At 49.3% G+C, this 15,502-nt stretch overlaps 1 protein-coding gene across 1 annotated transcript; it reads right to left on the bottom strand.

The window, feature by feature from the left end:
- Window positions 1–105: 105 nt before the first annotated feature.
- Window positions 106–15,314, bottom strand: tnk1 (tyrosine kinase, non-receptor, 1). The gene is made up of 14 exons (XM_056575728.1): window positions 15,040–15,314; window positions 11,385–11,583; window positions 10,410–10,480; window positions 9,915–10,094; window positions 9,154–9,306; window positions 8,379–8,656; window positions 7,704–7,830; window positions 7,117–7,263; window positions 6,499–6,593; window positions 5,839–6,096; window positions 5,074–5,141; window positions 4,054–4,556; window positions 3,652–3,747; window positions 106–3,252 (listed from the first exon to the last, which is right to left on the bottom strand). Exons 2-14 carry the CDS (start codon window positions 11,545–11,547, stop codon window positions 3,091–3,093), a joined length of 2,301 nt encoding a protein of 766 aa, XP_056431703.1. The 5' UTR covers window positions 11,548–11,583; window positions 15,040–15,314; the 3' UTR covers window positions 106–3,090.
- Between the last annotated feature and the right edge of the window lie 188 nt (window positions 15,315–15,502).

Genomic DNA, 15,502 nt, shown 5'->3' with positions numbered 1-15,502 from the left:
AAAAACAAAGGAGGCGAGGTTGAGGTTTCAGCAGGAGTTCAGCAGGCAGGAAATGTACAAATTAACACTTTCACAGCTCGTCACAAGAGAAAAAGCATTTATTCTATGCATGTCTGTATTTATATATATATAATAGACCTATATGTCAAATATATAATTGCAAGTAACCAAAGCTTGTTTGAATTCACTCCTTTTTGTTCTGTATCCAAACGGACCATCCACATGGACACTGAGATCACAGGGGTGCGTCTCTTATCGAGAACAATCGCCAGTGTTTCGCCTCGACTCGTTTGAGTAACGTGGAATTAGAACCAGTCATGGAATAGTACGTTTTTCAATCACTGTCCGCTTCAATCATCATGAGTAGGGAATGTACCATTGGCAGTCTCCTCAACGGAGTCAACACAAGGGTTCACCTCACGCTTCATGACCATAGATACAAAGGGTCCATTCCCACAGTAATGATTAACATCTGGCTGTGGACCTTACCACTGGGCTGAGATTGTTGAAGTGGAAAAAGGTGTTAATCTGAAGTTAATTAGAGTATGCATGCATGAGCTGAGGTACACCTGTGTGTTGTTTTGTTATGCACTGTCAACCCTTCGGCCCACAGTGATGTGTCATACCTTCTGAACTGTTTTGTAATCTTTGTCTAGCATAACCTTTAAAGTGCCTTCCGGTGTACCTTTACAAAGATTACTCATTTGGGGCCTCAGCTAAGGGACCCTTAACAGACCAAATGAAAAATGACCTCACCCTCTTCTCCAGCCCTGAAGAACAGTGTGTAATGTACTGTGAGGTCATTTAAATCAGCCACACTTTTGTTTTTGCATGTAGGCTTAGCTCCGTTAAAGGTTTGTCTAAGGATTATGTTAGGTTAGTTGGTCGATGGTATAATCATTCTATGCCTTTTCGAAACATCAGCACATCAGTCGAAACCAGTGTATTTTATAAAATATATCTGTAAATATTTACGTTGATTTTGTATTCGATTTGCACTCCTTTGTCTTAACTTTAATTTATGCCAAAAGTTAGACTGTACCCTGTGAACCTGCTCATTGTAGACTTGAAATTAATATCTATGCAGATGTGACAGTTGAGACAGAACAGGATGTTCAGACTGAGACCTGTGATGCCGTCAACCATGAGAACACTCAAGATGACCGACAAACCACATGAATAGATCGGCTCATGAAGAACTTGGTTATATTTAACAATAGGGGGAACCAACCCTGCATGCTAATCGTGCCATCTATATTCTATATACACAATAGTTCAATATGTGAGCGCTGTGTTGTCTTGTATATTGTTTTGCACTCAAGGGGAACATAAATTGATATCTCAAAAGTGTTTCCTCTTTTTTTTGTTTAGTGTAGGACAGCCACACCAATTCCCAGAATGCGTTGTGGCCTGAAGGAAGGCGTTGTGAGCTTGTGATAGGTTATGCCTCGGTTTTAGAAGGGCATATGTGAACAATTGGAAAATATGACACACATTTGTTCCATTGCTGCACCAAAGTCCGTCCCCACCCTGTTTTCTTAAGAGCTCTAAGTGACATTTTTCCTACTCAAGTTTACACCACCGCACATATGTCAAGGAAAAGACAATGCATTCCGGATGCATTATGCATCCGTTTGCCAATAGTTCCAGATAAGGAATTTTAGGTGAGTGAGTCTTAAAAATGACTATGTTCAACACTGCCCCCTCCCGGCGATATAGTGAAGTTACCGAAATAAAAGTTTGATTAGTCGACCGTTGTAGCTTAATCGACTGGGCCTAGTGGCCAACACGAGGATAAAACTACTCTTCCCCTGATAAAAGCAGATCATATATCTAGTTGTGTTGCCTCCGATGCCTTTCCAACCCCTTTCCATTGTGCTTGTTCGGTGACGCCACACTAACGTCACACCCACTGTGGTTTGAATGACGTACATCTCCAATACACAAGGTGTGTCGCTTATCTCGAAATCGATTTGTTAAGTGTTTTATACGAGTTATTTATCAAAGCGTGACTAAGATTTATATGATGTCACTTTGGTGTTTGACATCGGAGAGGATCCCAGAAGCGGCAATACAACGCGTGTGAGATCGGTTTTTATTTGCACATGGTTCATTGGAAACGTGTTTTTCCATTATGGATCTCACGTGATGTCGTAAAAAATATATACATTGGTTGACAACAGATTTTACTGCCTGCAGTAAATGGCTACAAGGCAGTAAACACGCACCTAATGTAAAGAACACCACCATTACCCCGTGATCCACATGGCTAAGGTCCACCAATAAATAGGCAGATGCTCAGAAAACCCACCAAAGAACGCCGACTCCAGTTTCATATAACTCAGTCCAGTGGTCCTTTCTATAGTTACAGTACAATAACCTCCCATAAGACGTATGCAGTTGGACTACACACGCACACAGTACAGAATAGTCTATACAATACTCAGTTAATGTTCTTACATATGACCTGAATGTGCTCCTTGTTTGTCAATGGTTGACTTGGAAGACTAAACAGCCGTTTGTAGCCATGAGTGCAAAGTGTGCCTAGTGACTGCCTCGAACATATTTACCCCGCCTGTTTTTTTTGTATGTAATTGCAAAATTGTCACCAGGTCTGTCGTATGTAGGCTACATTACATGGGAGGCTTTGAAAATACTACAGTTAAGGTAATCTTCCGGGACAAAATATAGAACATATTGCAAAGTAGTCTTTTTTGTAAAGTAAGTAAAATTCTTGCTTTTTTTCTCAACTTTTTACAGCTTGCATATTCCTCATTCGTCCATTACTCCATTATTGTCTGCCGTCCATGACGTCCTGAGGTACATTGGGTTGTTGTCATCGCCAGACTCGGCGTAGTTCTTTCATTGAACCACAGGTGCATCTCATCCACTACAATGCCATCGGAGGAAACATGGGAAATGTAGTTTCTATCGGGCAGCTCCGCACCATGAAACCAAAACAGTGCTGTGAAGAGTCTCCTTATTATCCTCCACGCAACTTGAAGACAACGATGGGGAACGTGTTCAGAAACCCCCCCCCAAAAAAAACAGTAATTCATCATTTGAACGGGTCTTTGTATGAGGTCCGGGCTAGGGTCTCTCCCGCTCCCGGTCGGCCGGTGCAGGGCTCCGGTCTTCCCGGGTTAGACGGAGCAGACAGCGGCTGGCCGGCTCCAGGTTCCACTGGTACCTGGACAGGATCCTCACGCAGTCGTCCCTGGAGCAAAGGCTCATGGAGTACAGCCGCTCCAACTGGAGAAGGAGACAGAGAGCCGTATCAAGAACCAGACTATGACCGGATATCGAACCCTGCAAATGAATGGTCTCCTCTTTAAAGAAAAGATTGGTTAAGCAAAAGGTTAAGAGTGATTCAATTTGCAAACGATTCGCTTAAGCGAAATAATTTGGTACTGCGCGTTTCTGCTTTCCAAGGGGCGTTATCAACTGGAACAGAACAGCGCTCCCAAAATCATCGTATCAAACCCGCCCCTTTTCCGATCAACGTTTTGCGATTCTGTCGGAACAGGTCTGCCCGGGAGAGAGGCCAGTCGCAAAATACCAGGGCAAGTACAAATCTGCAGATATCGTCTGGGCACCAGAACGTGATTCCCTTTGCCTTCTATCCTCGACACCGTTGGACACAACGTATACCTTCAGTTGCTGCTCCGCGCGGACGGCGTTCCCGTCGTTGCGGCGAAGGGCGTTGTGGACCTCCTCGATGGTCACGCCGTGCACCGCCTCCATCACCTGTCCCCCACAATGCAACAGTCCTCAGGTTAACCATCCCGGAGAGAGCCCCCACCCACCACAGACCACACCCATACACAGCCCAAACCCAAAGCCTTCCTCTAAACCCCGCCTCCATCGCCTGTCCCCCACAATGCAACAGTCCTCAGGTGAAGCCCCGACCAACCTCGACACTAGACGGGAACCCCCCCTCCAAAACCCACAGTCTCCAACTAGACCCCTCCTCCTTCACCTTTCTCCAACGCCACAGTCCCCAGGTAAACCCCCCCCCCCACCCACAGCCTCCATCTAGGCCCCGCCTCCTACCTGCGCCACCACCGCGTCCCGGGCCTGCTGCACGGTGGAGTAGACGTTCCTGTCCCGAACCTCGGGCACCCGGGGCTTCACCTCCACCGGCTCGTCCAGGGCGGGGGTGGAGCGGGCCAGCTGCCCCATCCGGCCCAGGTTGCTGCCCCCCGGCTGGGGCTGGGCCGGGTGCATCTGAGGGGGCCCCCCCCCCGCCGCCGGCTGGGGCCCCTGGCTCCATGGGGAGCCGCGCTGCTGCCCCCCGGGCGCCGTGGGCCTCCGCTCCCGCCCGGGGTTGTGCGGCTTGGACTGCGGGAAGGTGGGGGGCGGCGGGCGGGGGGGTGCGCAGCTGGCCTCGCTGCGGCGCCGGGGGTCCTGCTCCAGCACCACGCTGGGGGGCAGCAGGCCGCCGCTGCCCGTCGGACGCCTCGCGCCCTTGGGGTCCGGCCGGGACGGCTCCGGGACCCCGTTCCGGGCCTTGCCCTGGTGTGCGCCCAGCACCGACTCCAGGCTCTGGGAAAAGCCTGAGGAACGTCGGAGCGTCGCGGAGTGGTGAGTAGTGACATCTACATGAATGGTGCAACATCCTTGCAGGGGGGGGGGGGGTTAAGTCTTCCCCAGAATCAATGTCTGGGGGAGCGAATAGATGACTAATCACTGGATTGTCTCAGGCCTGGTCGGCCCGGCTCCACTCCGCCTGGTGGGATCAATCCATTCCCCATGTTTTGGCGTTGTTCCATTTGTTATGTGGTTCAGTGTTTTGCAGACCACTCGGTGTGAGAAGAGAGGGGTTTAACAAGACTTTTTTTCGAGTTTGAGTTTTGGTGGGGCCGTTTTTGCCTTCATGAGGAGATTCTATTTTAACATTTTGTGTTTTGGATTCGTACTTTGGACGTTGACATTTGATTGGACATAAATAATGGTTTTCTCTCAAGATATGCCGACATCGTATGTTCAAGCTGAATCCATGAGTTGAGAAGTGTAACCTAACTTTTACAGTTAGCCGATTGTTACCCGTGTTACGGCTGATTGTCTCCTTACCTGCCATCCTCTGGAGGTTGGAGCCCTCCTTCTCTCCTCCAGCCAGGCTGGTCCTCCAGCGACCGTTGCTGGGAAGGGAGAGGGGGGGGGGAGAGGGAGGGAGAGGGGAAGGGACAGAGAGGGAGAGGGACAGAGAGGGAGAGGGGGAGGGACAGAGAGGGGGAGAGGGACAGAGAGGGAGAGGGGGAGAGGGGAGGGAGAAGGAGAGGGACAGAGAGGGAGAGGGACAGAGAGGGGGAGGGACAGAGAGGGGGGGAGAGGGGGAGGGAGGGGGGGAGAGGGGTGAACACGTGCAGATGAGCCGACTGTCCCCTCATAGACACAGACACGCCTCTAACAAAGGGACCCCTCTGACCACCTTCATCCTGTTGGATGTGGTTCCAGGTCTAATTAATCCCGCCCCCTTTTAAATATAGAGTAAAGATGCACAACCACCCCCTTATGAGCTGTCCATCCCCCCCCGCCCCCCCGCCCCAAGACCTTAAACCCAGCATCTCTTCACTAATAAAAACAGAGCTAATAAAAGCAGAACTAAAAACAGACCTGTTTTACGGCAGTACCGCTTAATGTGAGCGTTAAGGTAAAGTAAAGTACAGCCTGAAAATCAAACTCAGTTTCCGCAACAAACTGAAACATCGCCGGGGGCCAGTCGGCGCGGGAGAGGGATTGGTTGGGGTTTGTTTCGAATTGGTAAAAAAAAACGGCGTCATTGGTCCAATGTCTGTTGGACCAATGACGTGGCGCCACGAGGTGTTCTCCTCTTACTCCTCCAGTCTCTCTGGGGTCCCCCAGCTGCGGTCGGGGCGCAGGTCCCCGTGGCCCCGATGCAGCAGACTCCCCTTCAGCGGGGCCGAGATGAGGGCCGAGGGCAGAGCGGGGGCCGGAGCCCGGCTCTGGGCCGGGGGCCCTGAGCCGGGGCCCACGGGGCCGGAGGCCGGGAGGGTCGGGACGCAGAGGCTGGCGGGGAACCAGCCCACGGCCAGGGTCCGGTGGTTCTGGCCCTTCCACTCGCACAGCTCCAACCTGCACGGGGGCCAAAGGTCAAAGGTTGGTATATAGGGTCAAAGGTCAGTGTATAGGGTCGAAGGGGTAGATGGGCCGTGCATGCCCTGTGAGCCAGCGCTCTGGTGCTTCGTACAACACCTCTGTCCTTAACGTGTCCCCTAATTAAAGTTTAAGTTTGATATGCAGATACGTTAACCAGAAACGATATCGGGGAAATCTCAGAGTCAGGGCCTCGTAGTTCAAGTCCCACGTTTAGCAAAGGACAACGTTTTCTCTCTCTCTCTCTCTCTCTCTCTCTCTCTCTCTCTCTCTCTCTCTCTCTCTCTCTCTCTCTCTCTCTCTCTCTCTCTCTCTCTCTCTCTCTCTCTCTCTCTCTGTCTCTCTGTCTCTCTGTCTCTCTCTCCTCCTGTGGTCTCTCACCCGTGCTCTATGACGGTCACCATGTCGTTGGTCTGAAGAGGCAGTTTCCTGGGCTCGTTGAAGTCCCTGGTGGCCTGCACCTCCATCGGTCGAGCCTGCGGACGGTATGGCGGAATGGGAGAGGAAGGAATGAACAGAAACATAAAACTACTGAGGTTGCTAGCTCAACTTTGAACTCACAGAAGAAGAGGTTTAATGGTGCCTTTGAGGCAAGGCACTGACCTAACTGCTACGGTCAAGGGCAGAGAGAGAGAGAGAGAGAGAGAGAGAGAGAGAGAGAGAGAGAGAGAGAGAGAGAGAGAGAGAGAGAGAGAGAGAGAGAGAGAGAGAGAGAGAGAGAGAGAGAGAGAGAGAGAGAGAGAGAGAGAGAGAGAGACCCCAAGAGGTGTGTGTGTGCGTGTGCGTGTGCCTGCATGTTTGTGCGTGCATGCATCTTTGTGTGTGTGTGTGTGTGTGTTCCCCTAAGGTGTGTGTGCGTGCGACCGTAAGGTGGTTGTGTGTGTGTGTGTGTGTGTGTTTGTGACCCCAAGAGGTGTGTGTGTGCGTGTGCGTGCCTGCATGTTTGTGCGTGCGTGCATCTTTGTGTGTGTGTGTGTGTGTGTGTGTGCGTCCCCTGACCTCGGCCACCAGCGTGGTGAGCTGGGAGAAGTTGGGCCTGTCGGCAGGGCTGCAGGCCCAGCACCTCCTCATGACTCCGTACAGCTCCTGGGGGCAGTCCTGAGGCCGCGCCAGGCGCTCGCCCTCCCGCTCCACGCGACACAGGATCTGGACCACGCGAACACAACCAACACAACCGTCAACACAACCAACACAACCGTCAGCACAACCAACACAACCGTCAGCACAACCAACACAACCGTCAACACAACCAACACAACCGTCAACACAACCAACACAGCCGTCAACACAACCAACACAACCGTCAACACAACCAACACAACCGTCAACACAACCAACACAACCGTCAACACGCTAGAAGTGCTTCAGGGAACGTTCTATATATGTTTCAAAAGGTGAAACAAATAAAAAGGACGAAAAAAGCATTTATTTTAGAAACATTAAAAGAGACGTTAGAATCTGCAGAAGCGCACTAATTCATCGCACACATTCGAAGGTCGGCAATTGCACAACAACAGGAAAGCTGTGTGTTGGTTGCTATGGAGACACCAGTATACACACAGACACACACACACACACGCACACACCTGCCGCCCCGACAGGCCGAGCCAGGGCTCCTCGCAGTAGATGAACATCTCCCACAGGGTGACGGCGAACATCCACACGTCAGAGGAGTGGGAGAAGGAGCCCACCCGGAGACTCTCTGGGGCACACCTGGAAGGAGGAGGAGGGGAGGAGGGGGAGGAAGAGAGGGAGGAGGGGGAGAGGGAGGAGGAGGAGGGGGAGGAGGAGAGGGAGGGGGAGAGGAAGGAGGGGGAGGGGGAGGAGAAGGGGGGGAGGGGGAGGAGGTGGAGGGGGAGGAGGAGGAGGAGGAGTGGGAGGGGGAGGAGAATGGAGGTTGAGGGGGAGGAGGGGGAGGAGGAGGAGAGGGAGGGGGAGAGAGGAGGGGGAGGAGGTGATGGAGGAGGAGAGGGAGGAGGAGGAGAGATGGAGGAGGGGGAGGGAGGAGGAGGTGATGGAGAGATGATGGAAGTGGTGTTCAGTGGTTGTAATGAGCTCTAAAAACAAAAACAATGACTAAACAGACGGAACGGAAAAACAACAAATAAATAGAGGAAGAATCGGCAGAGCTAGGCTACCTAGCAACTGCATTTAACTCATGCCACCAATTGTGGGGTATGGAGTTCAAAAGTTTGACACCCATTTTGGATAACGGTGATAAAGCTCTTAAACGACTCCCCCGCCCCCCCCGTCCCCCTCACCAGGCGAAGGGGATCCTGCGGTGGGCTGTCATCACGTAGTGGTCCGACTCTTGGGCCAGGCCCCTCATCAGGCCGAAGTCGCCGATCTTGGCGGTCTCGCGGCCGGCCAGCATGACGTTGCGGGCGGCCAGGTCGCGGTGGATGAAGTGCCGCCCCTCCAGGTACTCCATGCCGGCGGCGATCTGCGTGGCCAGCAGCCAGAGGCGCGCCAGGGGGTAGTCGTACTGCCGCGCCCGCAGCGTGTCGTACAGGGAGCCCAGCGGGGCCAGCTCCGTTACCTAGGCGACCAAGGAGGAGGGATGGAGGGATGGACGGACGGAGGGAGAGGGGGTGGTGGGTTCTCGATTTTTTGTTTTTCGTTCAATACATTTTTTGAAGGTTTTCCGAATGCAAGCTTCTGAATATATCGGCGCGGGTGTGAAACGAACTAAGTCAAATGCAAACATGTCATTCTCCTTGGTGTTACTTTCAGTGCTAAATCGTAGCTCTGAGGTCGTGTGTGTGCTAGCGTCTTTCGCTGGACGAAATGTTAAGCCAGGCTGAATAAAAAAATGGAATGGACAGTGAACAGGGAACATCACAGCCCTGTTCAGGAGGAACCCCTTTTATGGTCATGAGGTGTGTGTGTGTGTGTGTGTGTGTGTGTGTGTGTGTGTGTGTGTGTGTGTGTGTGTGTGTGTGTGTGTGTGTGTGTGTGTGTGTGTGTGTGTGTGTGTGTGTGTGTGTGTGTGTGTGTGTGACGGGAGAGAGTGAGAGAGAGAGTGTGTTTGTGTACCATCTTGAGGGGCTGCGTCAGGACCACTCCGTACAGCCTGATGATGTTAGGGTGGTCCAGGGTCTGCATGGTGGTCACTTCCTGGAGGAAGTCTGTCAGCGTGTCCGTCTGTCTGGCATTGCTGTTCCTCAGAGACTTGACCGCCACCGGTAGCTGGACGGACGGAAGGAGACAGACGGGGAAGAGGGGAGGAGAAACAGAGGTTGGTAATGACGTTAACCAATCTATTTTTGTTAATTCAACCATTTCATCCTGTTTGTTGTAACGTACGTTGTGCGTTTGTGTGTGGGTGCGTTTTTTGTGTGTTTACATGTGTTTACGTGTGTGTGTGTTTGTTTACGTGTGTGCGTGTGTGTGTGAAAGTGAGATTGAGAGTGAGGGTGTGTGTGTGTGTTTACGTGTGTGTGTGTGTGTGTGTGTGCGTGTGTTTACGTGTGTGTGTGTGTGTGTGTGAAAGTGAGATCGAGAGTGAGAGTGTGTATGTGTGTGTGTGTGTGTGTGTGTGTATTGTGGCAACCCGGCCCGTGCATGTGTGTTTGTGCATGCGTTTTGGTGTGTGTGTGTGTGCGTGTGTGTGCATGTGTGTTTGTGCATGCGTTTTGGTGTGTGTGTGCGTGTGCGTGCATGCGTTTTGGTGTGTGTGTGTGTGTGTGCGTATCACTCACCACCCTCCCGTTGGGGGGGGGGTGTGTGTGTGTGTGTGTGTGTGTGTGTGTGTGTGTGTGTGTGTGTGTGTGTGTGTGTGTGTGCGTATCACTCACCACCCTCCCGTTGGGGGTGTACCAGTCCGCCTTCCTCACCACCCCGAAGGAGCCCGACCCCAGCTTCTCCCCCAGGACCAGCTCGCTGTCCTGGATCAGGGAGGGCAGGGCCGGGCCCCCCGTCTCTGTGGCCGAGGGGCCCGGCCCGTCGGTGCCGTCCGGGGCCCGACCGCTGAACACCTGGGGAGCCGGGGACCAGAGGTCAGAGGTCAGAGGTCAGAGGTCAGGTGAGGTCTCAACAGAGAGCTATAAAATGTATTTAAAATCGGTAACCGCCGTTAAGATCGATGATATAATATCGACCCGGCTTTCAGGTGAAGACTGTGTCTAAGATTAAAAGATTTAACGTGTTTATTGAAAATTATTGTTCAGGTTCAATTTCGAAATCCCGGTGAACATTGATGATCGTGATGTCAAATGTTTTGTTTTATTCGATCATCGTTCTGATACTATTCGTCATATTCGCCTCATGCTGTTTCGTCCTGGATGTGATACCTTGGCCATCCACGACCGCGGGCGCGTGTTCGTCTTGTGGCGCTTCAGGGCATCCCATAATCGTCTCTGTGCTGAAAAGACAACGACATCAGACGGTTGGGGAAAAGCGACCACAGCGGCGTACGTTCTAGGTAAACATCTCCTAAAGACAACGCGAGTCTAGTGGCATTCAAACGTTACGGAAATAGTTAGGAGCAGGCTAGAAAAACACAGGAACGCGTCGTCAGTCACGTGGGTGCCTTTGTCTCTGTCTCTGGTTCTGTGATAACAGACACCGCGATGTCCCTCAGTAGACCGCACCGCCGCTTCGTCTGAATGGTGCGTGTCACCCAGTGGGGCCACAGGGCGCGGTGTCTTTGCCGCTGACCTGATTTCTAAAGAATCCCACCTCCCGTTTTCCGCCTCATTCAGTTTAAGATCTTGAAAAACTGAAAATCCTTTGAGTTTTAGAAGGAACCGAATAAGGCAAGCTACAGTATAGCTTAGTAATAATTATTCTTATGCATCTATGTTTTGAGTGCCCTTTCCCAGCATTCCCAGCGATGTTATGAATAAAAAATATTTTACGAATTCACTGTAAGTCCATTGGATAAAAAACACCTGCTCAATGAAACACATGAAGTTAAAAATCACTCAATGAATGAATGGAAGAATGAATTAATGAATGGATTAGTGAGTAAATTGATGAATGAATGAATGACCGGATGGAAGAATGAGTGACTGAATGAATGATTGGATGAGTGAGTAAATTGACGTATGAATGGATGGATAAGTGAGCAAATGGTTGAATGAATGAAAAAATGCATGAATAGAAAAACGAGAATGAATGGATGAGTGAGTAAATGAATGAACGAACGAATGGGTGAGTGAGTAAATGGACAAATTAAATAATGAATGAAAGAATGAATGAACGAATGGAAGACCAAGTGACTGATTGAATGAGTGGATGAAGGAGTGACTGGGTGAATGTGTCACCTGGCTTGCTGATGCCGACCGTCTCCAGGTCCGACTCCTTGACGTAGGCGAAGTGCTCGACCCGCGTGATGTTGAGGCCGTCGCGCATGCGCAGGTAGTACTTGTCGAGTTGAACCTCCGCCAGCAACTGGTACAGCCATTGAGTGTCCTGGTCCATTAGCATGACCCCCGCCCCCCCTCCCCCGCGGCGGCCTCTCACCTGGGGGGGGGGGGGGGTCAAAGGGTCAAAGGTCACAAGCGTTCACCGAGGTCGAATTCAATTAAAAGTCTGTTTTATATATTTTTTTTACACTTTTTTTTTTGATGGAGATGAGTTCTCATGCATTTGTTTGGCTATGGACCATGAGACTAATTCCAAACAATTGAATCAAGAACCACAGCTTGTAACACAATGTCAGTGACCCACAATGGTTAGTTGGCGATCGCATTATGATACCAAAGAAATCCTATCGCACGTTTGTATTGGTTTATTCATACCCTCAGTTCCCCATGTGCAAACATGATTCATGCTTTCTTCGTCCGAGCTCTGGACATGAACCAGCCCGATTTAAATCCGCTTTGACGTATTACTCATATGCACACGCTGATGTGTCCCTCATCGCTACTGTCGATGGGTACATTCCTGCCCATAAATTACCAGGGCAAAGGACTAGGGCAAGGGATTAACATGAATTACATTAGATTTCTTCTGTCGTGTCTGGAATAGTTTTTTCTCTTATAATGAGGAAACTAAACAAAGGTGTTTCAAACCGGGCAAATCCGAAATCCTTAGAAATGCTTTGTTTCTTTGTAAGACACGCACGATTCCCCTCTTGATTGATGGCTTTTATTCATGAGGTGTAGGATAGGGTGTTCTTAGAACAATAAGCATGTTTTACACTACCGAAGAACACACACACACACACACACAGGCCTTGGTTACCGGAGCGACCAAACATAAGCCCTGCATGTGGTTTAAGGAAAAGGAATTTGGGTGATTACTGTGGTGGTTATGTGCCAAAAAAAAATACAATGGTCTATCTGTGGCTGATGAAAAGTATTTAAAGTAGAAAACGGTTTATTCTCTCTGTTTAATCATACAGTACCTCCGACCGGGAAGAATAACAAAGAACAAGTTAACACCATTTAATTCTTTAACTTTTGCATCTTTTACATTTCCAATGAACCAATGAAAATCCTAACAGGAATGTGGACGCACACTTGGGAATGAAAGGTGGATGAACAATTTAGAGATAAGATGAGAAAAGTTGTACAATGTTTGTTTCGACACGACTCGAATAAGGACACACACACACACACACACACACACACACACACACACACACACACACACACACACACACACACACACACACACACACACACACACACACACACACACACACACACACACACGTGTGAGTCATCCACCTTGCAACAATTCACAATCTTCATGGGGACCTTAGCTATGTCATCAGACCAATTAAACTTGTTATCTTGAAGAAGTCAAACCCAATATGGTTCTCCAAACCTGTATGTGTGTGTGTGTTTCACCCTAAAGTGTGAGTGAGTGAGTGAGTGAGTGAGTGAGTGAGTGAGTGAGTGAGTGAGTGAGTGAGTGAGTGAGTGAGTTACCCTAAGGTTCATGATTCATGAAGGTGGGTCAACTTTTCGGCCCCGAGACTTGGACCTCATGACCCAGGCATTCAGTTACGTTGTCTTGAATAGGTGCAATTAAGTCAATTATTTATAGTCATAATAACCTTTTAAAGAAATCCTCACAACTAGACTCAGTTTCATAAGGATGTAATTGAGGAACCACTTTTGAACTACGACTGTGTGACAAATGACACATTCCACAGTGTGGATTCGTATAAGGTGAGTCAACTATTTGGCCTCGAGCCTTGGACCTCATGACCCAGGCATTCAGTTACGTCGTCTTGAATAGGTGCAATTAAGTCAATTATTTATAGTCATAATAACCTTTTAAAGAAATCCTCACAACTAGACTCAGTTTTATACGGATGTCATTGAGGAACCACTTTTGTACTACGACTGTCTGACAAATGACATATTCCACAGTGTGTGTGTCGTTGTGTGTGTCTTTCTGTCTGTGTTTGGGTCTGTCTGTCTGGTGACCTCTTGACAGGTCCTCTCTGTTTCAACTGCTGACACAGATGACGTAGATGTTTACACGGGAATACGAGGCGTAAAACGAAAGAAACTTGTTTACCTTTATAACTCTCCAATCAAAGGGAGCATTAGGCTACTAACACACCATGAATCACACATAATTCCCAACATAATAACAGCATAATTATGCATGCCTAGCATAGTAACGAGGCATTAATCTATCCCACACCCACACATTACCACAATGACAGTGTGTGTTTACAGAGCGCAGTGCAGGAATTGGGCTTTATGACCCCCATGCCGTAAACAACCCCTATTAATCAGCCCTTGTTGCACCTGCCACCACTTCCTGACCATAAAGGGGAGGGAATTAATTTTTGACACAAATTGATGATTAAAAAAAGTACCTGAATTCGTATACTACTTCATAACAAAACACACTGCCTGGTTTAATAAATTTGAGATGGTCGCAAATTATTTGTGGGGACGTCATCAACAGAAGTTCCTCTATGTTTTCCACGACTGAAGCCATCCAGAATTCCTTGCATAACAACCTTAGAAACACTCTGATGTGTTTAAATATGCGCGTACATGCACAACAATGTGCGTGTACGTCTACGTGGACGTAGAGGGCCAGCCCGGGCATGACCTGACTAATGCTCTAATTCATTTCCAGTCAAGAGAGATTCCCAAAGGCAACACCCAAATGCTGTGACTCCAAACCAACGGTTAAATGTCACATACATGGCCACGGACCATGGGAAAAGGGAGGTATTTCAGGAGTTGTGGTTGTTCCATGTGTTCAATGTACAGACTGATGAATCGTTAACTAGCCCTGCGATTGGCTGAAGCCTGTAAGAGGTCCGTGTGAGCCAAGCGCATACACATCCTATACTGTTAATAAGCAATGGCAAGGAGACACACAACACAACATGGCTTTCAAAGGACTGTTCATCCCTGGATCAATTGGCACACTTTATAGGAACTAAATTCCTCCTTTTGTTGCAGCTCAGATCAAAGTTTCCCCTTCCTACCTTGATGGGCCAGAGGTTAACTTGTGTGTGATGTTTTGGTTGAGAGACTATTCTGATTTCCTGCAACCCTATTGGTTCAATGCATGCATGTGGACGTCTCTTCATCTCCATGAATCAGCTAATGATGTCATTAAACGATACCAGAATGACTGAATGTTATGGATTGCAATGCATTGACACAGCAAGGGCATTGAAATGCCACAAAAGTATTCAGTCGAGCCTGCAACTTATCTCTTGCGCAAGGCTTTACAAACAAGCCACCGCCGTGGGTAAATGCAAGCCATTATTTCCTGTCTAAATGCAAGAGACTTGGACAGAAAAACACGTGAAGGTACAACACTGACCCCCTTTCATCGGATGGGGTAACAGAAGACCTTGAATGTAGGCCTACCTCTGATCATTACTTTTTTACAATGCACGGGAACGTGGAGTTGTTCCAACATACATACCCAGGACCTGCTGATAAGCACTGATATCCTACTACCGTGGGGCAACAACTATCGACTCACCTCTTGAAAAACGACCTTCTCTCACGAATCCACAATGGTTTTAATTCAGACGTTCACATGACACATGAACCTCCATCGACATTAGCTCCCCACCAAAATAAGTCCAGAGAACGATCTCACTCGGTTAAGATGATCCTAGGACCCAATCGAGCACAAATATATATATAAAAAACGAACCGGTACGCCTATACTAAACTTCTTTATAAGTATTCTTGAGTCAAACGTATTTTTCTTTTCGCCATAGTTTCGCTGCTCGTCTTCTTGTACTGTACCTGTGTGTGTGTGTGTGTGTGTGCGTGTGTCGAGGTAGCCCCGCCCCTTCCAGGTTTCTCCTCCTGGGGGGTTGGTCCCTCCCCCCCTGTACCTGTGTGTGTTTGTCGAGGTGGCCCCGCCCCTTTCAGGCTCTACACCTGTGGGTCCCAGGACGACGCCCGCATCGATACCATTTCTACTGAGCTACAGC

This window comes from Gadus chalcogrammus, chromosome 17 (assembly GCF_026213295.1).
Source record: "Gadus chalcogrammus isolate NIFS_2021 chromosome 17, NIFS_Gcha_1.0, whole genome shotgun sequence".
NCBI classification, from domain to species: Eukaryota; Metazoa; Chordata; class Actinopteri; order Gadiformes; family Gadidae; genus Gadus; species Gadus chalcogrammus.
The sequence above is the reverse complement of the archived record's forward strand: the minus strand, read 5'-3'. Positions and strand labels throughout refer to the sequence as shown.